At 35.1% G+C, this 24079-nt stretch overlaps 1 protein-coding gene across 6 annotated transcripts in view; it reads right to left on the minus strand.

The window, feature by feature from the left end:
* Positions 1-24079, minus strand: part of BRAF (B-Raf proto-oncogene, serine/threonine kinase) — a 152581-nt gene that overhangs the window by 71727 nt on the left and 56775 nt on the right. For all 6 annotated transcript variants that reach the window (XR_010663675.1, XR_010663676.1, XM_065939221.1 and 3 more), the window contains exons 2-3: positions 19722-19823; positions 8548-8811 (exon numbers count right to left, since the gene is read on the minus strand). Coding sequence is in view for 4 of the 6 variants with exons in the window: in XM_065939221.1 (XP_065795293.1) it covers positions 8548-8811; positions 19722-19823 (366 nt within the window). In the remaining 2 variants the exon portion in view is untranslated. The remainder of the gene's footprint in view (positions 1-8547; positions 8812-19721; positions 19824-24079) is intronic.

A 24079-nucleotide genomic window follows, 5' to 3' on the forward strand; every position in this document is an offset into this window, starting at 1 on the left:
ACTGGTTGGATCTCCTTGCAGTCCAAGGGACTCTCAAGAGTCTTCTCCAACACCACAGTTCAAAAGCATCAATTCTTTGGCATTCAGCTTTCTTCACAGTCCAACTCTCACATCCATACATGACCACTGGAAAAACCATAGCCTTGACTAGACAGACTTTTGTTGGCAAAGTAACGTCTCTGCTTTTTAATATGCTGTCTAGGTTGGTCATAACTTTTCTTCCAAGGAGTAAGCGTCTTTTTATTTCATGGCTGCAATCACCATCTGCAGTGATTTTGGAACCCCCCAGAATAAAGTCTGCCACTGTTTCCCCATCTATTTGCCATGAAGTGATGGGGCCAGATGACATGATCTTAGTTTTCTCAATTTTGTAGTGCTGGAAGCAGTGCAAAATTAAGCAAAATCTATGAAGCAAAATTTCAAAGTATCTTATCAAAATTACAAATGTATATTTCTCTTTGATCAAGGAAGCCTACTTTTAGTATATCATAATATAACTGGCAAACTATAGCACATCTGTACAACGCAATCTATAGCTATACGGCTGGCTCACATAAACATTAGAAGCAAAACACTGAACATTAAAAACACAGCAAAACATTAAAAGCAAAACGCAGAGTGACACATACAGTATGATGCCTTGTGTGGAGAGGAGTGGGAAAATAAGAATATATTTTTCTATTTTCTTCTTGCTACATCTTTAGAAAAGCAGCACCCCACCCCCCACCCCGCCCCTAATCAAAAGCTACCCTAAAAGGTGCAGGGGAACATGGATGTATACGGACAGGGGCAGAAACAAGATTTCTTGATACAAATACCACATGAAAGAATTATCTATTTGCAAAAGAAAATGGGTGGGCTCCCCAGGTGGCTCTGTGGTAAACAGTTTTCCTGTCAATGCAGGAGATGTTGGTTTGATCCCAGGGCCGGGAGGATCTTCTGGAGGAAATGGCATCCCGCTCCAGTATTCTGCCTAGAAAATGCATGGATGGTGGAGCCTGGCAGGCTATAGTCCATGGTGTTGTACAAGAGTCCGACACAACTTAGTGACTAAACAACAAAGATAAAGGAGTAGGGGAGCACTGTTTCAATTTTTATAGATGGAAAGACTAAAAAGATTTTTTCAGAAGAACCAAGTTAATGCTTCTTTTCCAAATTTCAAAATTAAATGTCCTTGATTAGGCCATCAAAGCTGCAATAACTTCTCTAAAAAAGTGTAAAATCTAGCATCCTACCTTAACAAAGATCTAAAGTCAATGTAATCATCTGAATATTTGCAAAGGAAAATATATCCAAGAAAAACAAAGACATATGTCCACACAAAAACCTGGACATGAATATTCATAGCATTATTCTTAATAGCCAAAAGTGAAAACAAAATTCATAATGGATAAATAAAATATGGTTTGATACACATACAGAATATTATTCAACCATAAAAATGCATGAAGCACTGACACATGCTACAATATGGATGAATCATGGAAACATTATGTTAAGCAAAAGAAGCCAGTCACAGAAGATCACATATTCTATGATACCATTTATATGGAATGAAATGTACAGAATAGGCCAATCTAGAGAGGCAGAAAGGAAGTAAGTGGTTGGCTAGGACTGGGAAGACGGGGGAGAAATGGTGAGTGACTGGTAAGGGGTACACAGTTTCTTTTTCAGAGTGATGAAAACGTTCTAAAATTAACAGTGCTGATAGTTGCACAACTCCATGAATAGACTAAAATTGTATAGTTTAAATAAGTAAATTGTATGTCTATAAATGATATTTTAGTAAACCTATAAAAAATAAAATAAGCAAATTCTCTTTTAAACTACACATTCAAGAAAGTCAGCTTAGGATAAGCCACATTTCAGGAAAATTGGGCGAGTTTTTTTTTTGGTTAACTTGTTAACACAACACATTGAAAAATATACATGAATGAGGGAATCTCATGTCTAATATATTTGAAATTATTAGATCAGTTGTTTAGCTGCTAAGTCATATCCAAGTCTTTCATAGCCCACCAGGCTCCTCTATCCATGGGATTTCCCAGAAGAGAATACTGGGGTGGTTTGCCACTTCCTTCTCTAGGAGATCTTCTCAATCCAGGGACTGAACCCACGTTTCCTGCATTGGAAGGTGGTAACATCTAAATTTCATTAACACTCAAGGTTGACCAGGGTCTTATGGGAAAAGGAAGTCTTATGCAATAGAGAGAATATAAACCAGTAAAATTTTTCGGCATAAAATGTACATTTTACGAAGTTTTAAGTGTGCATACCCCATGACCCAATACTTAAGTCCCTAACATCAAAATATTCTCACAACATTTCAGGATATGTGTATTTAAATGTATTTTGCAGCATTTAATTATCCATAATGAAATAGTTAACATATCAGATATGATCATTCTAAACAATAATTTTAACTATAATAAAACAAGTAGCTTGGCATTATGTGAAAGAAGGGGGTAAGTATAAGGCAAAGATTAGTCCCTTTCTCCTGCCCCTAGCAATGTCCCCATCCTTCAGATAATCGCAATTAACAGGTTTTTATACATGATTCAAAACTATCTCAAAGGACACACACATTTATTCTTTTTAGTCACTGTATCTAATCCATGACCTGGATAGTCTTAAGTAGTTCTGTACCAAGGGACATTTACCTTGCTTATACTTTTTTCATTTTTAGAAATAATGAGTACACATTCATTTTGATACAGAGTATCTTATAAAATCTCGAAATTACTTTTTAAGAAATTACAGTTTTGAAATTTTATTTTATGTTTTTTTTTACAGTTTTGAAATTTTAAAGTAAATATATTTGTTAGAAATCCTGAAAAGGAAGAATAAATACCTCTAACACCACCATGAAACAATCATTGTAACATTTAGAAAAGAAGTTTTACATGCGTTTCATATGAATTTTAATACAATAGAAGAGAAGTAAGATAGATTTTCTATGTAGACAAATTAGTTGCTAAAAATAAGTTTCATTTCTTTCTTTTTAATATTTATGTTTTTTATTTCTTTGTCTTGATTCGAGATTGGCTAGAGTATTCAACTCCATAAGTAGCAGATTTGTCTTGTTTCCAATTTTAATGACAACACAGAATCCTTCTTTAGACATACTTAATAGATACCCTTTATCAAGAAAGTTGTCTTTTATTACAAGTTTACAGAGCTTTTTTGTTTCTTGTTACAAAAAAGGTTTTCAATATAGCAAATGTCTTGTTTACTGTATCTAGAGATGTCCACACACTGTTATTCCTTTAACTGCTAATAAGAACTGCACTGTTTGTTCTGGATGGGGGCATCCCACACACACGTGGGGTCTTAGTTCCCCCACAGGACTGAACTCATGCCCTGGGCAGGGGAAGCAGGGAGTCCTAACCACTAGACCATCAGAGAAATTCCAGAGCTGCACTAATTTTTAAAAATCACTGTTGCACTCCTAGAATAATTATTTTTTAAAAATATATACATTGTTAGGTTCAGTTGACCAGTATTTCATCAAAGATTTTTGCAGATATGTTCTTAAATTAGATTAACCTTTAGTTTTTCTTTAACAAATGATCTTTGGTTTTAGAACCAAGATACACAAATTCTACAAATGAGTTAGGAAATGTTCTCTTTTGCTTTTTTACAGAAGAATAAAATTTACACAGGACTAGGATTTTTTTCATATTTTTTCTCTGACATATGACATTCGGAAGTGTCTTCAAATCTCTAAAAATGTGGTTTCCCATTATTGTTACTAATTTCTGCTTCAATTGCATCATGCTCAAAAAACATACTTGTGTTTGTGAAGATTCCCTTTTCTGACTAAAATGCAGTAAAAGAGGTTTTTCAGTGTCCCATACATTCTTGAAAAGAACGTGTGTTCTTTCATTGATTAGTACAAGGTTTACATGTCTATTAAATAAAACTGACAACTATGTTGTTCAAATCTTCCGTAATTGCTTTATCTACCTACATATCTATTTCTGGCCACATCACAAGCCTTGTGGGATCTTAGTTCCCTGACCAGGGACTGAACCCTGGGGCTATGAAGTGGATGTGTCAAGTCATAACCACTGAACCACCAGGGAATTTCCTCTAGACTTTTGTAATGGAATTATAAAGTATACAGTCATTTTTGTCTGGCTATTTTCACTTAACATAATTACTTTCAGAGTCATCTATGCTGTTGTGTGTACTAGTAATACATTCTTTCTACTAAGTAGTATTCCATTTGACAGCTATACCAAACTTATTTAACCATTTGGGTAATGCCCAGTTTTGCATATGCCATGTAAAACTATTTATAAAAGTAAATACTTTCTCCAGCAAAGATACAGAAAAGCCACTTGATATCATCAGCCAACAGAGAAAAGTATATCAAAATCACAACGAAGTCCCACTTCATACTCAACAGGAAGGCTATAATCAAAAAGAAATAATTTAAAAGTACTCCATTTATTTCACTGGTCTATCTGCCTATATCAGTACCAAAATGATTTACTTATTAATTTATAAGTTTTAGTATCAGGAAGTATGAGTCCTCCAATTTTGTTCTTTTTCAAAGTTGTTTTGAGTATTCGGGATTCCTTGAGATGCCATATGAATTTCAGGGTAGATTTTTGTATTTTTGCCAAAAAAAAAAAGAAGAAAAAAAAAAGCTACTGAGACTTTAAAGCTAAAAGACTTTAAAACATTAAGTTAATCTTCAAATTGCTTTCAAAAGTGGTTATACCACCACTATACATTCCTATCACCAGTGTATGAAAATTCAGTTATTCCATTCCACATCCTCACCAATAGTTGGTAAGGCCACTCTTTCATTTTAGTCATTCTAATAGGTGTATGGTGGTATCTTGTGCCTTTAATCAGCTTTTTCCTAATGACCCATGATGTTGAACAGCTTCTTATGTGTTTATTTGCCATCCACATATCTTCTTTGAAGTATCTATTCAAATCTTTTGTCCATTTAATTGTTTCCTTACTGTTGAGTTCTAAGAGTTCTTCATATATTCTGAACACATGTCTTTGATCAGATATATATATTTTGCAAAGATTATCTACTAGTCTGTGGTTTGTCTCTTTATTCTCTTAATACAGTCTTTAGGAGAAGAGTTTTTAATTTTGATAGAGTACAACTTATCAATATGCTCATTAGAGATTGTGTTTTGGTGTCATATTTTAGAAACTGTTGCCAAATTCCAGGTCACAGAATATTTTCCTCTGTGTTTTCTTGTACAAACTAGCTTTACATTTAATTCTTACTTTTCATTCCTTCCTCTGTGTTCATTTTTCTCCTTAAGTTATTTCCAAGGTAGTCCCTTTGGGTAGAGCTTGGGAAAAGTAAATTCCTCATCTGGAAAGGCTTTACTGTGCCCTGACTCACAGTGTACCAGATAAGTTAAACTCATACTTTAGCTAAGCAACTTACAGCATCAGTCAGCACTTGTTGAGTATATTATTCTACTGTCTTCTGGCTTCTACAGCTGCTATAAAGAAATTTTTTGAAAATCTAACTGGAATTTCTTTATAGGTAATTTTTCCTAAGTGCTTTTAAAACAATATTCTTTCATTTTGTTACATCTACTAAGAATGAATTTCAATTTATTTAGAAGACTTAAAGCTTATGTGTCTCAAATCCTTAATTTGTGTCTTTAATGAAGGTTAGCCATCATTTTTTTGAATTTTGCTCTATTCTTTTTCTTTTTAAAAAAAGTATCTATTTATTTATTTATGGCTGTTGCTGCACAGGCTTTTCTCTAGTGGTGATCAGGGGCTACTCTTTACTTGCAGTGGGCAGGCTTCTCACTGCGGTGGCTTCTCTAGCTGTGGAGCATGGGCTCTAGCTTCAGGAGTTGGGGTTCCTGGGCTCTAGGGCACATGTTCCATAGTTGCAGTGTACAGGGTTAGTCGTGCTGCAGCATTTGGGATCTTCCTGAAACAAGGATCAAACTCATGTCTCCCACATTGGCAGGTAGATTCTTTACCACCAAGCCATCGGGAAGCCCCATTCCTTTGCTCTGTTCTCATTTTCTGCTTTGAGGCATATGATGAAACTATTCAGTCCATCCTTCATACCTATTAACCTCTCATATTTTCTATAACTCTCTTTCTCTGTTTTCTAGAGGTCACCAATTCTCCTCCTCCAGGTAAATTCAATCTACTCTTCAATTAATCCATTGAATTTTTGAAAATAAATATTTTTATTTCTATAAAACATTTTAACACCTGGTCTGTAATATGCTGTAACCGGCTTGATATATTGAAATTTTAGCAAAAGTGTTACTTTGCTACTTCCTCAAATCAGTATCAATATGTTCACTAATTTTTTTTCCTAGGGACAACTGTTTCTTTTTAACTTTCTACTTTTCTTTTGTTTCATATTCTTTGAATTTTCCCAAATTCACTAGGAAAAACTACAAACACAGAAAATTAGAAGGAATGGCACAATTAACATCCAATTTTCCCAGATTCTAAAATTACTTCTCCATATTTATTTTCTCTCTTTAACATTTTGTTTTCCATCATACCATTTGAAAATAAGTTCTAAATTTATTGATTGAGACAGAATTCAGTATAGTGGTTACTCTTAAAGGTGGGTACTCAATTGAGGGAGCACAAGAGTATACTCTCAACATTAGAAATGTTCTATAATCTTTATCTGCATGGCAGTTACACATGTAGATGGTCACTGAGCTGTAATTACAGCATATTACACTTGAGATTTGTACGCTTTACTATATATAAGTTTTATTTTTAAAAAAGAGGTGAGAGAGGTTGCAGGCATCGTAACAATTTACCCCTAATTATTTAAGCATATGCTTCCTAAGAATAAAGATATTCTCCTACATAATATCTCTATTATCACACTTAAGAAAACTAATAATTCCATAAAAACATACTACATTCAACCAACATTTGACATATCCCCTCTCAAGAAGAACTTCTACAGCTCTTTCTCACTCTAGTCCCAAACCAGGATTACAGAACGCATTTGGTTGTTTTGTCTCTTTGTTCTATTTAGTGTAGAATAATCTGTTTTATTCTCCATAAATTGAGAGTCCAGGCTGTCTTACGGAATGTCCACCTTTCTAATGTGTCTGCTTCTCATAGTGCTTAACTTTTCCCTTTACTCCTTGCCCTTTTTATAAAGTAGAAGGACCAGAAGCTTAACATTTGACACAATTATTTTTAGCAATAATACTTCAGAGATGGTAAGTGTCATCCACTGAGTTTTAAATTTTAAGGCCACCTAGAAATTCTATTTGGTTCCTTCTTAGGAATCTAATCTTGCTGCTATTAAGTCTTCTAACTCACTGATGACAGACTATTTCTCCTTGCAAACTGTAACTTGGGATTTTGACCTTGTCACTGAGGTATTACATATATGAATGCCATAAGACCTATATGGGCTAAGGGAGGGATTTACATCTGTTTCTGCCCAGTGCCTGAGTGCTATTACTATTCCAGAACCTGTTTTTAATTTCATTTCTTGGGTTGAGAATTCCTGAATAATGCATGTAACATAATGATGAACCCCATGCTATGGTAAGAACAGATCTGTAGTTAAGAATTCACAAGGGAAACTTTAACCTTTATCTGGGCCCTGGCAAAGACAGAAAAGTTTCACTGTTATTTATGTATGCTGGTGAATAGATTTTCTTCTAATTCACCCTTTTATTGAAGGTAAAGCTTTTCGAAGGTTCCAATTACATGAGGATATAAGTTTCAACTACCTTTGTGACACAGGCCGAAGGCCTAGTCTTGTATCTCCACATAATGACATTCACAAGCCTCTGTTTTACCGGCAAACAAGTTGACCCCACTAGAGGCCACTACAGCATAAGTAAATAAGCAAACTTTTTCTGTGAAGCAATACTAATGCTATCTGAAGGGAAAAATTAAAAGATTACTTTGGCTTCAATTGTATAAGGCAATGAAATTTTTTTTTTTATTAATATCAAAATAACCATATACATTATAAAAAAATGAGTGATGCAGGTAGGTGCATTTTTCCATTCAGTTATGTCCACTGGCAGTACTTGTTGCACTTGAGATTACAGACCATCTATAATTATTCTGCAGATTTCCCTGCTTTAAAGGTTATTTACAGAGTACTATGTTCCAATGATGATATAATGATCAACAATCAAAACTTATGTAAACAAGAGGAAAAATGTCAAGCACACTAAGAATCTAACATTTGATAATGAATCCAAATAGGGATTTCTCTATGGCAAAGAACAAATCTTACCTGACATATGTTAGACGACAAACAAGCTTAAGTCTCAAAATTCTGACTGATTCTAAACTAGTACTCAGACGTGAGTGTGGTTCAAGCTTGGTAGACAGGTATACATGTGACACTAAAGACAATGCAATTTGTTCCACTTAAGGAACACAAACTTTGGCACCAATAACTATGTCTTTTCCATTCTTGTTTAAATGGATGCTTCCATTTGCATGACCACTGGGTATCACATTTCATTTTCCACAACTAGTCTTTCTGAAAAATACGAAGAAAAAGCCACGATGAATTAAAAGCTGACTCACCACTGTCCTCTGTTTATTGGGCAGGAAGACTCTAACGATAGGTTTTTGTGGTGACTTGGGATTGCTCCGTGACACATCTGTGGGATTTTGAAAAACTGAAAGAGATGAAGGCAGCACTGAAAGGCTAGAAGAGGAAGAAGATGTAACGGTGTCCGTTGACGCAGAGCTAGAAACAGAAAAATCAGTTCCATTCCCCAGGGATTCCAATAACTGTTGTTCTCTTTGTTGGAGGGCATCTAGCTTGCTGGTGTATTCTTCATAGGCCTATAAAATAAAGTAGACTTACATTGAATCTGGACTTTTTCCTGACAGTAACAAAAGGAAATATGAAATTTTAGTTTTTGATTATAACCTCTTTATAATCTAGCTAAAAGGATTTTGTGTTACAAATTACAAAATAAGTACTGGAAGTATTGTAAATTAGTACCTTTATCTTTAAACTGATAAATCTTTTGTTATAAGACACTACATTTAGAAACTGACACACACACATACATGTATGATGTCCATAACAGCCATGAATATTAATTAAAAAAAACTAGTGTTAGCTATTTTCTGGCCAAATCACAATTTATCTTTCAAACCACACAACTAACATAAGATAAACTACTACATCAAAGCATTTTTTTCTAGATAAGTTATAGGTATACAAGGTTTCACATCTCTCTCGGTCTCTCTCTAAACAACTGAGAGAGGTTGAAAAGGAGATGAGGTGTTAAGAGAGATCTGTCAAAAAGACAAGCCTAAGGTACACAGTCCAGGTGGCGCTAGTGGTAAAGAACCTACCTGCCAATGCAGGAGACATGAAATGTGGGTTCGATCCCTGGGTCAGGAAGATCCCCTGGAGGAGGGCATGGCAACCAACTCCAATATTCTTGCCTGGAGAATCCCATGGACAAAGGATCTGGATGGGCTACAGTCCATGGGTTTGCAAAGAGTTGGACATGACTAAAGCGATTTGGCAGGCAGGCAAAGGTACACAGTGCCAGGTCTCACCATAACCACCAAAGTCTCCTCAACAGGGATTAGATGATGCATAACTGTGACCTTTTTTTCTGAAACAGTTATTAGTTAAAAATATCTTCTTTTTCGCACTATGGATACCTTATGACCTCCCGTTTCCCATCAAACACTGCTTAGAGAACAGAATTTTATTTGAAAAGGTGGTTTACATCCTGTAGTCAAGAAATTTTGAGACCATTACCCATCAGGATAAAGTATCATTTTACTACAGCTGAAAGGTCACATGATCACGTAAGATATCATTTTCTAAAAGTAGGAAGAATCTTGAAAATAAAATGGTAATTGAAAATTTAAGAGATAGAATGGATTCGAATGTATACGCCCAAGGTTCTTTACTGCAGTGGTAATCACCTTCTCCCCTCCACACCATAATCCACCACCATGTCTCCCTACCACCCCAAATAGATACAATACCACACACATTTATAAAAGGCCACAAAATTTTAAAAGTGGCATTTCCCATTACCTAGAGAGTTTATTATTGGGCTGCAGAGAAGCAAATGGCTGCATTTTTATTGTGTTATATATGAGAAAGAATGTTTTTGATACAAGGTAAGAGTGAGGAAGGGGAGGCAGCTTAAAACGTTAGCATTTATATAGATAGAGTTAAGTGGCGAGAAGAGAGGACTGTGTAGTACAGGAGACATTTTCAACAGAGTAAGGAGGTTAGAAATTTTAAGACACAGGAAAACTATGGACTAGTATGGCTGGCTGTCATACAATACCTGGGACATATCAAGGGATCAACAGATGTTTGTGTAATTTAAGTGAAGAATAGGAACACAAATCGTAAGACTAGAAAAGTGGGAAAAAAAGAAAAGTGGGTAAAGGACCAGCTTGGAGAGATTGTATATACTATGCTTTGAAGCTTGAACTTCATTCTATAAGCAAGGAAGATTTATCACAGGAAGAGGAGAAAAATGGAGAAGGAAATGGCAACCCACGCCAGTATTCTTGTCTGGAGAATTCCATGGACAGAATAACCTGGTGGGCTACAGTCCATGGGGTCACAAAGAGTCAGACATGACTGAGTGACCAATACTTTCAGAGGAGAATAAAGGAGAAATTTCAATTCAATATAGGCCACCATACCTGATGTCTGATCTCACCATATAACTTTTTTTAGGGGGGAGGGAAAATACTAAAATGAGTTACTGAAGGGCTTAATTAAACTACATAAAAAAGTACTCTCCTTTACAATCCAACAGTTGCCCAATGTTGACCCCAAAACGTTTCACAGCATTTCAGTGCGTTACAGCCAAATCAGTCCAAAATCTACTGAGCTATATTTCTATTTAGCTTTCAGTTCCATGGGCTAATTACTTAAGGATATCTTTTTTCAGTATGATCCACTTATTGATAGTTACTCAATAAATATATACTGAGCATACATGTGCCTGGTACTATTTGGGGCTCAAACCACAAAAATAAAGACCAACACAATCCCTACCCTTTGAAGATTATATACATACAGCCTAAGGAGACAAAAATTCCTCCTTGCATAGATCATATAATCTTATTACCGTCTGAGCAGGTACATTTACTACACAGAGTTAAGCTTAGGAAAAGTAATAAATGCAAGCAAATGTTCAGAATGTTAACTCTGTATCAAAACATTAGCCTTAATTTTTGAAAATATATTACAATAACTCTTTCTTAAATACAAAACATTTACTTATTCCACTTCTCTCCATTCTCATAGATGCAATCTACCAAGGTACTTCCTTCCCCGCCTTGTTTTGTATGTGGTTTGGCTCATTTCACCCCATTATCCTTGCTGCATTCAGTGTGGATGGTGATTACTCTTTTTTTTTTTTTTTTTTTGGTGATTACTCTTATAACAACCCTATCTTAAAATTCTCTAAACCTTTTATCTACAAAGGCATTTATTTCTGCTCCACCTACAAGATTCAGAGATACAAGTAATTCTTTACAAAAGCGTTCTAAATGAAGACAAGATCTCAGTTGGGAACCTCCCACACTCCTGTGCACACACACTTACTCCATTGTCTTAAATTTCTTAAATGTCTTAAATCTCACTACCACACTACTCTGGTTTATGGTCAATATTAATCTCTTAAAAGTTTTTCAGATTTCTTTGCTATTTTCTTCCCATGCTTTGTGACTCACTATTTCAACAATGCACTGGTAACATCTTAAGACTGTCTGGTTAATTCTTATTCTTGCTTGTTAAATACCAACTCTGGGTAAATTCCATCATTCAATTATTCCATTCTTTCTCTCAGGTTACCACATATTACTGAAGAAAATAATAAAACAAGGCCATTGAGTTCCATTATCAATTCATGGAAATTAGTCCTCCACATTACTGCATGAAAATTTGTACTTATTTTTAATTCATATTACATGTCTCACAACATTTACTCCAACCTTTTCTATGCTTCTCTAGCTCCTAACTTCATTCCCCAATTTAAATTCACTCAGAAAATACCATTACATTCAAATTTACTCTGAAGATCAATGCCATCAAATAAAAGTTTCCTCTTCTTTCTTTGAGCAATTCTCCCCATTTCCCCCCATCCTTCCTTTTGTTCTTAATTTAATGCTAGCATTGGGTGGTTAAGGTCCCCAACTACGGAGGCCTTGGTTCATCACTATCTCCATTTTTTCTTTTATCTTCCAACTTTCCCTTTTCCTTCATTTTCTTACCCTGAAAATGTGAGTGGGTCATCTCGCATAAACATATACCTCAAGCACTAGTACTACCATCAATGAAAATCCTCTGGTGCTTCAAGAAGTTGCAGAAACCAGGTATTTCTTCAAGAGGCAGCTTTTTCCAAAATCCCATTCTTTCTCATCAAAATCCTACCCATTTTTCAAAGTCCAATTCAAAGCTCTGCTTGACAAAATCTTTTCACCTTCTTTACAGTATTACCACACTTTTCTTTATATGGTTTAAAGAAATCATTTGTGAAAAAATTTTGTGAGCATTGAGATAAATAATAGTAAAGAAAGTTATCACAGAGACTACCACATAGCAAAAACCCAATACTTTTATTAATAGTAATAAGTAGTAACAGTTCTTATCATTAATACTGTTACTACCATTGGGTTGGTCAACAAGTTCATTCAAATTTTTCCACAAGACATTACAGAAAAACCTCAACTTTTTCTCTAACCCAATATATTACTTGACTAGGTTCTCAACATGACTCTACCAAACTGTAAGGTACTTGAGGGCACAACTCATGTTATTTATTTTTTTATCCATTCATTTATTCAATGGCTTCTTTTTTAAACTGAAGTATAGTTCTCAAACTAAAAAAACAAAAGAATGTAGAGAAAAGAACACAGTATTATTTAGATGAAAATACTCCTCAAATTGATATACAAATTCAATGCAATCCTTATCAAAATCCCAATTGGCCTGTCTGCGGAAATGGATGAGCTGTTCTTAAAATCACAAAGAGGTACAAAGGACTCAGAATAACTAAAACAATCGTGAAAAAGAACAGAGTTGGAAGATTCACATTTCCTGATTTCAAAAGTTACTACATAGCTACAATAACCAAGACATGTGGTATTGATACACACATAACAAGGTAAATTAAGAGTCGGGGGGGGGGGGCAGGAGAGCCTTACATTTATGGTTAACTGATTTTTGACAATATTACTAGTACAACTGAATACCTGCACGCAGAAGAACGAAGCTGGACTATTACCTAACATCATGTTCAAAGATTAACTCAAAGCGGATCATACACTTAGGAAGAGCAAGACCTAGAGGGGCAGGATGGGCAGAGGTGGGACGGAGGTTCAAGAGGGAGGGGATACATGTATTCTTACGGCTAATTCATGTTGTTGTACAGTAGAAACCAACACAAGATTCTAAAGCAATTATCCTCCATTTAAAGATAATTAAAAAAAAAAAAGAGTTAAAACTAAAAATCTCTTACAAGAAAACATTAATAGGAGTAAATCATCATGACCCTGGACTAGGCAATAGTTTCTCAGATGATACACCAAAACACAGTAACCAACGAAAAAACAGATAAACTTGACTTCATCAAAATCCAAGCTTTTGTGCTTCAAAAGACACTATCAAAAGAGCAGGGAGGAAAAAAAGACATCTCATAGGACGGGAGGAAATATTTGCAAATCAAATCTGACAAGGATTTCCCACCCAGAGTATAGAAAGAACTCTTACAACTCAGCAATAAAAAGACAACCCAGTTTTTTTAATGGGCAAAGGATCTGAATAGACATTTTCCCCTAGAAAATATAAAAATGGCTAACAAGCACATGAAAAAGATGCTTAACATCATTAGTTACTAATGAATTACAAATCAGAACCACAAGGAGATGCCAATTCACACTTACTAGTATGGTAATAATAATAATAATAAATGGAAACTAACAATTCGGCAATGATGTATAGAAACTAGAACCCTCACACATTGCTTGTGGGAATGTAAAATGGCGCAGCCACTTCGGAAAGCAGTTTGGTAGTTCCTCAAAAAGTTAAAACAGAGTAACCAAAGGACACAGCAATTCCATCCCAAGGTACATAACCAAAAGAACTGAAAACATGTCTACCACAAAAACTTGTACACAAATGTTTATAGCAGCTTTACTCATGACAGCCCAAAAGTGGTAACAACCTAAATGTCCATCAACTGATCAACGGATAAACAAAATGTCATGTATCCACATCACATGGATAATAGAATGGATGATAGAATATTAGCCAAAAAAGGAATGAATGCTACATGCTACGACTTGGTTGAATTCATTCACACAAAATGTTCAAAAAGGCAAATCCACAGATTAAGAAACTAGGTAAGTGGCTGATAGGGATTGGAGAGAATGAATGTCAATGGGTAAAAGGTTTCTTTTGGTGTGATAAAAATGTTTTGGAATTATATGATGGGGATGAATGTACAATTTTGTGCATATACTATAAATTACTCAACTGTATACTTTAAAAAAGTGAATCACAGTTCATGAATTATTTCTCAATTAAAAATGGGAAGAATATTAAGACCCTACTTAATTAAAACATAATAGGAAAAAACAATGGAATAAAAAATTTTTATCATTAGAGTTCATTATATTTATTCTTACTGAACTTAATCTCACAAGATACAATGAAATCTTTCAAACTGTCCACGACTGATAATTAATGAACTGTTCTGCATTCCACAGGAAGCACCTAGCTTCCAGTATTATTTTCACTACAGTATCTGTTTCGATAACATCTTTGCATTATCTTCGGTTCTACACAAGCTAAGGATCAGGAAGGCTGTAAGCATAATAATAATGATAAAGTAATTAAGAGCACAGGTTCTGATAAAAAAGAAAAAAAAAAGAAGACATACACATGGGGAAAATGTAAGCAGTTACAGAAGAATTAAAAAAAAAAACACAGATTCTGAATTCAGAATGTCTGGCTTCGAACTTTGGCTACCCCACTTGCTAGTTGTGTAACACTGGTCACGTTATTATTAAAATCCTCTTTGCCTGAGTCTCTTCTTTGAAATGGAAATGAATACTAATATAACTCAAAGGGCAGGCTGAGGATTAAATGATCTGCTACTATATACTTGGAACAGTTCCTGGCATAGCAAGCACTCAATAAATGTTAGGAGCTTTACTGTCTGTCTGCAGGGGATCTGAGCATACACATAAACGTGGTAGATTGGAGGGTTATTCCAGAAACTTTATTCCCTTCACTTCTGGAATCCAATAAATCAGGTCCAGAAACAGGAATCTACTTCTAGAAAAGCATTCAGCATTATATCTTACATACAGAAGGCATTCAAATAATCTGTTGGATGAGTAAAAATAAAAGAATTGGGACAAAAATAAAAAATTCTGGGAAATGACTTTTAGGGGAAATTTCTTTGTGTGATGGTAAAAAGAAAAGATTGGAACCAAAGACTGAAAAGACAAAACTGAAATTCTTTTAGAGTACGATAGCTCATTTCACTGCAGTTATCATCAAGGGAATCAACAGTGTTAATTATTATTCACATGCCAGTAGGAGAAAATCTAGAACTTAAAAGCTTGCTTTTAAATAAATTAGTACACAGAAAAAAGAAAGTCACGAGGATTTCTGATGGTGATATAACTGATTTCATTCTGCTTTGCTGTGAGGAAGAAATGTGGGGATAGGTAAAGATTTAACTTTCTATGGAAACATCAAAATGGCTTCTTTGGAAATGCTATGTAATGAAATAACTAGAGCACAACTTCTATTTGCCAGTGCACAAACTAATCTGAAGCCAGACTGTGAACACTGTAAAATTTTTACTTTTTAGCCTCTTATTTCAGAAAATGTAAGCAGAATCACTAGTCTAGGAGTTATGTAACCCCATTCTGGTTGGTGAGATGTAACGACTTGTAGGGGATTTGAGGGGAAGGTTTTCCTCCATGAAATAACTCAGTACACCAGAGAGTATCTGTGATCCCTGCTTCTGGACTTGAGGTATTGTTTAAGAGTACAATTCTCAGATCTGCTGCAGATGGAAAAACCGAAAGGATGGTAGTAATCTACGCTAGTGTGTAACAACCTTGAGCTATAGAACCAATCTTTGAATAATTTACCTCCATGTTTCTCATTGTGGGAGAAGAAATTAAAAACAAGTTTGGACAGCCTGTTGTTTGGTTTTTGCAGATCTCCTAGATTTATTTTCTAATTTTTCCCATCTTTCCTTTAATATTTTCTATCTTTGTATTATTCGGCTTTCTGGAAGATGTCCTTAGCTTTATGTGAGTGAGTGAAGTCGCTGAGTCGTGTCCGACTTTTCGTGACCCCATGGACTGCATGGTCTACCAGGCTCCTCTGTCCATGGGATTTTCCAGGCAAGAGTACCGGAGTGGGTTGCCATTTCCTTCTCCAGGGGATCTTCCCAACCCAGGGATCAAACCCAGATCTCCTGTGTTGTAGACAAACGCTTTACTGTCTGAGCCACCAGGGAAGTCCTTAACTTTATAGTGTATGTTTATTTGTCTATTTATATGCACATGCAGATACACACACATATATAAATTCCCTACTATACTATTTTAACTCTTACTATTTTAATTTCCAAGAGCTCTTTCTTATTCTTTAATACTTTTGCTTCTTTAATTCAACCATGAAGCAAGAACAGATTATGGATCTTCTCTTATCTTTGACGTTATAGCGATTTTCAAATTTTCTCTGTTCTCTGCAGTTTCTGAGTCCCTTTTGACCATTTCTGCCATTATCTTTCCTGTTAAAAGCTTTCTTCAAATATCTGGTTATACTTAACTGTTCATTTGTATTTAAGAGTTACGAACCCTGAAGATGTCAATACTACACAAAGAAATCTACAGATTCAACGCAACCCCTAACAAAATCCCAATGTGTTTGCAGAAACAGAAAAACACCATCCTGAAATTCATGAGAAAAACCAAGAGATCCCAAATAGTCAAAACAATCTTGAAAAAGAACAAAGCTGGAGATCTGCATTTCCACAATGAGATATCCCTTCACACTCATTAGGATAGCTATTATTACACACACTCATACAGAAAATAAGTCTTAGCAAAGATATAAAGGATTGTTAATGGGAATGAAAAATGTAGCTGCTTATGGAAAACAGAATGGCAATTCCTTTAAAAATTTAATATAGAATTATCTTATGATTCAGTAATTCCACTTCTGGGTATATACACTCCCAAAAAGTAAAGTCAGTATTATTCACAATAACCAAAAGTTGGAAACAACCAACCACTGATGGTAGCCATCAATAGATAAATGGATAACATACATTATATTATATACAGGTATACATATGTATACAATGAAATATTTTTCAGCCTTAAATAGGAAGAAACTTTTGATACATTCTTCAACATTGATCAAGCTTGAAGACATTATGCTAAGTGAAATCAGTCAGTTACAGGATAAATATGTTAGAATTCCACTTATACGACATTCCTAGAGTTGCAAAATTCATCGAGACAGAAAGGAGAATGGTGGGTCTCAGTGGGTAATCAGTAGATTACTCACTTAAGGGCCTTCAAGTATCAGGACCCACAAGTCTTTTCCCTTGGCCTGGTCAACTTTCCTCAGGGAAGAAAACTCTCAATTCCGGCCAGGCTCCTCTTCATACTAAATCAAATGGTGGTTAAGTTCAATGTTTTAACTTATTTATGTATTTATTTTCTATAAACCACTCCCTTGATTAAAATATAAGCTATCTCAAGGCAGAGATTGGGAGAAGGGGATTCCTTGTTTTTTTAAATATATATCCCCAGAGCCTAGACAAGTACAAATGTTAGCAGGCACTCAATAATTGTCTGTTGAATAAATGAATCAAAGATTTATGGAGCACTTATTTCATAATCGTAAACTCAAAATTTAGTCTTTAAATTACCACGTGTGATATATTCCCATTTTACCAATTAGGTGAGATATAGGGAGGTTAGGTAACCTGTCTGCAGAAATTAAGGCAGAGTTAGAATTCAAACAGAGGGTCTGTGTAACTCCATGGTTCACTTCAACCAGTATATTATACTGCTCTCTACAGAGAAACTGTGTAGTGTTAGTCCCTGACAGTAAGAATCTATGTGCTAATGACACAACCTATGAGGTATAGTCTGCTGTAAACTGTCCTGCTGCTGTCACTCAGCTGCTAGGTTTGTCTGACTTTTTGTGACCCCATGGACTGTAGCTTGCCACTTTTCTGTCCATGAGATTTTGCAGGCAAGAATACTAGAGTGAGTTGCCATTTCCTTCTCCAGGGGATTTTCCCAACCCAGGGATGGAACCCACGTCTCCTGCACTGCAGGCAGATTCTTTACCACTGAGCCACCTGGGTAGCCCTATACTGTCCTAGTTAGATTTAATTCGAATAGTAAAAAGCCTGAAGAGTATGTGTGTGGAGGGGCGAATGAATCCCTGCTATAGTGAAACCATGTTATTGATGCAAATGTATTACGTCTGAGGGTGGGGAAAGTTTCCTGACACAAAAAAGGTTGGCAGAAAAACTGCTGGTTAAGTTGTCTAATTCTGATTAACAAGCAATTATCATTCATTTTCACCAGGACCATTTGCCTCCTTGTGACGCCTCTGCTTGTTCTCCTCACACACAAAAGTAAAACAGAGAGCATGTGATATTACAAAATACACTAACTAGCATTCAGAGGTATGAGTTCCAGTCCTAGCACTGATACTAACTGGCAGTGTGCTCTGTGATAAGCTACATAAAGAGAAAATAGTTTATTAACAGTTATTTCCAAACTTTCAAGGTAATTTTAGAAATATACAAACTTACTTTCTCTTGAAATACAGATTTAACTTACCCTTTAAAAGTAATTAGATTACTAAATTGGAATTTTGGTTTAGGAGTCTGTCGATCCATGCTCAAAAAATCCCTGGCATTTGAAGGCAAATGGTAACCTGATCATTTGTAATCTAGGGTTATCTCCCAGTGTGACTGGTGCTTATAGTTGGAGCTAGCTTTTATGGAGACTGGCAGTATAGTGCAGTGGTAAGTGGTATGGGTTATGGAGCCTGACTGGCTAGATTCTATAACAGCTTCCTTGCCGTGGAACTTGAGTGACTTACATAAGGAAACTAATGCCAAGAAAGCTTATCTGTGATTATTACAGTAACGGCTACCTCATAGGATTAAGAACAATAACTAATCTATAAACTTACAATGATGTTCGAGACTGGATACAAAAGTTTCAAGGCACTATTAAACTGTAATGTTAAGCAATCTTGAGATACTCAAATTTTGTAAATTTTACCCATGAGGAAGCAAAAACCTATTTGGGGAGGATTTGTTCTGGGAACAAGATATTTTGCAAAATTCTCCCCATTTTCTAATACAGCAACTAGTTTGCTGACCTCCAGAAAAGAATGTTTTCTCTTTTTTCAGTAATTTTTTCTTCTTTTAAACCAGGGTAATATTTTGAAGTTTATATACAACTTCTTCTTAGTTTTGCTATTTCCCAAATTACCAAATACTACATATTTATTGTAACAAGTGAAACAACATTATAAAGAGTACAATAAAGACAAAGCTAATTCTCTCTTCCCATATCTATTTTTAATCCCACTCCCTAAAATAACCCATATTACCAATACAAATGCATCTTACAAGTTCATTTTCTTTTTCTCAAAATTACTACAAATATGACACTCAAAAACTTACCTCCAGATATATTGATGGTGGATTATGCTCCCCACCAAATTTGTCCAATAGGGCCTCTATATGCTCCTGTGTCAACTTAATCATTTGTTTGATATTCCACACCTAAAAAATATTTTAAAAGAATTTAAATACAAATCATTTAGAATATGAATTAGAAATATCTTAATATTCCTACTGAAATATTATAGTAACTGTCAGTGTTCCTCGAAATTTAGAGCTTAGAGATCTCGAGATGATTTATTTTAAACTTCTTCTTACACTAGTAATACAATATATTCTCAACTATAAAACATTTAAGTAATACATGAGTTTTCAGGAACAAGCAGCAAAAATCTCTTTTCACATTCCTCATATTTCTGGGTGTCCTGCCAAAAAGTTAAGTCCTATTTATGGTTTGGTATACATTCTTCCATAACTTCTTTTTACTCAAATAAAAAACAAAAATACATACATATATAAAATAGACAAATACATGTAAACATTACTTATTAAAATATTCTCAACACTTGCTTTCTTCACCAAACAACATGCCTCAGAATTCTTTCCATGTCAATATGTATTTTGCTTTTATTTTTTTGAGTGTTTTTAAGTATTTATTCTTTTAATGTAGTTTCAGCTTTAATTAATTAATTAATTGATTTTACTTCATTGCTGTGCACAGACTTTCTCTGGCTGTGGTGAGCGGAGGGCTCCTTTTCACCGTGGCGTGTGGGCTTCCCCTTCTGGTGCCTTTTTATTACAGAGCTCAGGTGCTAGGCACACAGGCTCAGTAGCTGCGGTGCCTGGGCTTAGCTGCTCCATGGCATGCAGAATCTTCCCCGACCAGGGATCAAACCCATGTCCCTTCACTGGCAGATGGATTCTAATCCACTGTGCCACCAGGGTAGTCCTATTTTACACCTTTTAAATGGCTGTATTACAACATCATAAGTTCAGACAAGACAACATTCACTTCATAATGTTAGGACACTGCTTATTTCAATGGTCTTCAAACTTCAAAGGTAACTTAAGGTTAGGTGGATACGGATGATTTTAGGAGAACCATTTCCAGATTTCCAGTATCTGTTTGTATTCTTTCTAACTGATCTGCTTAACAACTAGTTCTTCTTTCTTCCTCTCCTTTAAAGATCACTGCTTTGTAATTCTCCACTTTGTAAAAGAAAGGGAAAATCCTTATCCATCTCAAGTGCATCTACTAATGTGTACTCTTCTGAGCTATATAAACTTCAAACTACCTAACAAACAAGAAAAGAAGGAAAATCCCTTGACAAAAAGGGGGGGGGGGTGGATATTAAGAGCAAGACCTTATTTTATCAGTGAAACAAATTCTTGGGAAGGTTTCAAGCCTTATCCATTTATCCAGCCACCCAACTGAGAATTCAGAAGTCTAATGGTCATAATATAGCCACACAGTACATGTTTAAGATAAATAAGCAATCAGATTTATTTTTTTTCTTAGTGAAAAGTGAGTTCAATCTATCTGAGTGATTTTTGCAAATGCAAAACATGCTTTTTGCAAATTACACTACAGTATATACTGTCTACAGATACTCTCTATAAACTTAATGATTTAAATCTGTAATTTTATGGTGTGACTGAAAATGTATTTAACATAAAATATACTCTAGAAATCAAGGCCACTTAAATTATTTAAAGTTACAATGAAAAATGTGAGATAATTTTTTAAATGTACAAAGGAGAACAAATAAGCAAAGGGCACTTGGTTTATTTAATAATTCCTTCCTGGAGGACATTTAGATTATTTCACCTCTCCCAGCTTTAAATAATGCTTCAAAATGGCTCTGTAATGCCTTTCTGGGCAAAGGTAGAAGTTTTCCTTTTAGATAGTGAGGCACAGGATTCCAAAATTGAAGGATACGCTCATTTAAAAAATCAGTATGGCAAATGGTCTTCCAAAAGGACAAAAGTACCAAGATACCTCCTATTAGGGTATCAGTCCACCCTTTCCCCACAATCCCACCACAGTGCATATTATCAAACTTAAAAATTTTTCTTGATCTTAATGGGGGAAACGTGATCTTCTTGTTTCAATTTGTATTTCCCAGGAAAGTTCAGCATTTTCCACGCTTATTGACCATTTAAATTTCTTTATGAAAAATTCTCTATCCATATTCTTTCTCCCTTCGATTTGTTTTCTTTTCGGTTTCTAGATGCCATTTTTTCTGGATATTAATCCTTATCCTCCTACAAATGCTGCAGTCTTTCCTTCTTTTTACTTTGTCTCTTTAGTCATAGATTGTCTTGCTATTCAAAGCATGGTTCATAGACTACCAGAAGCATAATCTTCTGGAAGTTTGTAGGAGCAGCAGAATCTCAGGCCCCATTTCAAACTTACTGAACTTTATCAAAATGATCCTTATTAAAGTTTGAGAAGAAATGACAGAAGTTTCTAGTTTTTTCTATAATCAGATATTACAATATTTTCCTTTATGAATCCTTGGCTAATTTCTGATATCCCCACCAAGCATTAGGATGTCTTTTCTCTAGTTACATTTACTCCCCAAGTAATCTTATCTAATCCCGTGGCTTTATATATGTACTGATGAAGTCCAAATTTTTAAATCCAGCTCTGTTCTCTCAACTCCATGGTATTTTTGTTCAGGTGCCTACTGTACATTCCTACATACTTATTAAGATAAGTATTTCAAACTTAACATGTTCAAAAGTTAACTTGATATTTATCCACCAAGTCCTGTTTCAAAATCTGTTTTTCTTACAGTCTCTTCACCTCAGAAAATGACAAACTCCCTCTATGATGAGTTCACTGACCACCCAGGGCAGAACAGCTTTATAATCAGAATTTGATATTCTAAAATTGATTATGTTTTTCATGTCTATTAGCTACTTTGAAATCAGAAGTAAGTTTTATTCATCTTTTATTCCCTCATCACTTATCTTGGTGTCTTAGTCATTACAGGTATTCAAATTAGTGCTGGAGCTAAGATTTAAGCTTTCTTCAGAATACGATAAGAGAGAAAAATTAATCCTAGTTCAGCAATTCTTTACAGTCCAAGAAATTAAGTACTCTATTACCTACAAGCTCTCTTTTTTCTTTTCCCCCTTAAAGTTCCACAGATAAAACTCGCGTAGTTAGGGTAAAGAACCATTCACCCAAAGAATGGTAGAAAAAGAAAGAAAAAAAAAAATTAGAGAGGGCAAAGAGTATGAGAGAAACGAGGAGACTGAACTGATTAGAATTGATTCCTTTTCTTCCTGGTGGTAGAAAATGCTAAGATTTACATAAGGCAGGGCCAAACCACAACTGCCTGAAAGGCAGGTTTCTTAACTTCCAAACAAAACTAATTTTATAGCCAAAGAATGAAGAAAAATCACTATGAACACTCACTTATAATTAGAAAAAATCAGTCTGAGCAAGCAAACTCTTTCAGATTTTTCCTAGCAAGCAAACTCTTTCAGATTTTTCCTAAAGAATAAGAAAAAAGAAACTGTGACGATAATACTTTGATGATATATTAAAAAATAGAATAAGATATTGTAAAGTTAACAGTAGATATAGAGTTTTGGCTTAAAATGTCTTCTTGAAAAAATAAGAAAAACTGTTACAACAATCCTAAAAGGGAAATGAAAGAATTAAAAACAAAAAATTTCAAGAAAGGTACTAGAAGAATTCCTATCCTTTTTTGAGCTCTTCAGCAGAACATAGCAATTAAAACCAAGTAATATTAGTAAAGGGCAAAGGCTAATAGAGTTCTTCCAAGAGAATGCACTCGTCATAGCAAACCACCTCTTCCAACAACACAAGAGAAGACTCTACACATGGACATCACCAGATGGTCAACACCAAAATCAGACTGATTATATTCTTTGCAGCCAAAGATGGAGAAGCTCTATACAGTCAGCAAAAACAAGACTGGGAGCTGACTGTGGCTCAGATCATAAACTCCTTATTGCCATATTCAGACTTAAATTGAAGAAAGTAGGGAAAACCACTAGACCAACCAGGTATGACCTAAATCAAATCCTTAACGATTATACAGTGGAAGTGAGAAATAGATTTAAGGGACTAGATCTGATAGAGTGCCTGATGAACTATGGGTGGAGGTTCATGACACTGTATAGGAGACAGGGATCAAGACCATCCCCAAGAAAAAGAAATACAAAAAACCAAAACGGCTGTCTGAGGAGGTTTACAAATAGCTGTGAAAAGAAGAGAAGCCAAAAGTAAAGGAGAAAAGGAAAGATATTCCCATCTGAATGCAGAGTTCCAAAGAATAGTAAGGAGAGATAAGAAAGCCTTCCTCAGTGATCAGTGCAAAGAAAGAGAGGAAAGTAACAGAATGGGAAAGACTAGAGATCTCTTCAAGAAAATTAGAGAT

Source organism: Muntiacus reevesi, chromosome 6 (genome assembly GCF_963930625.1).
Source record: "Muntiacus reevesi chromosome 6, mMunRee1.1, whole genome shotgun sequence".
In the NCBI taxonomy this organism is placed as follows: Eukaryota; Metazoa; Chordata; class Mammalia; order Artiodactyla; family Cervidae; genus Muntiacus; species Muntiacus reevesi.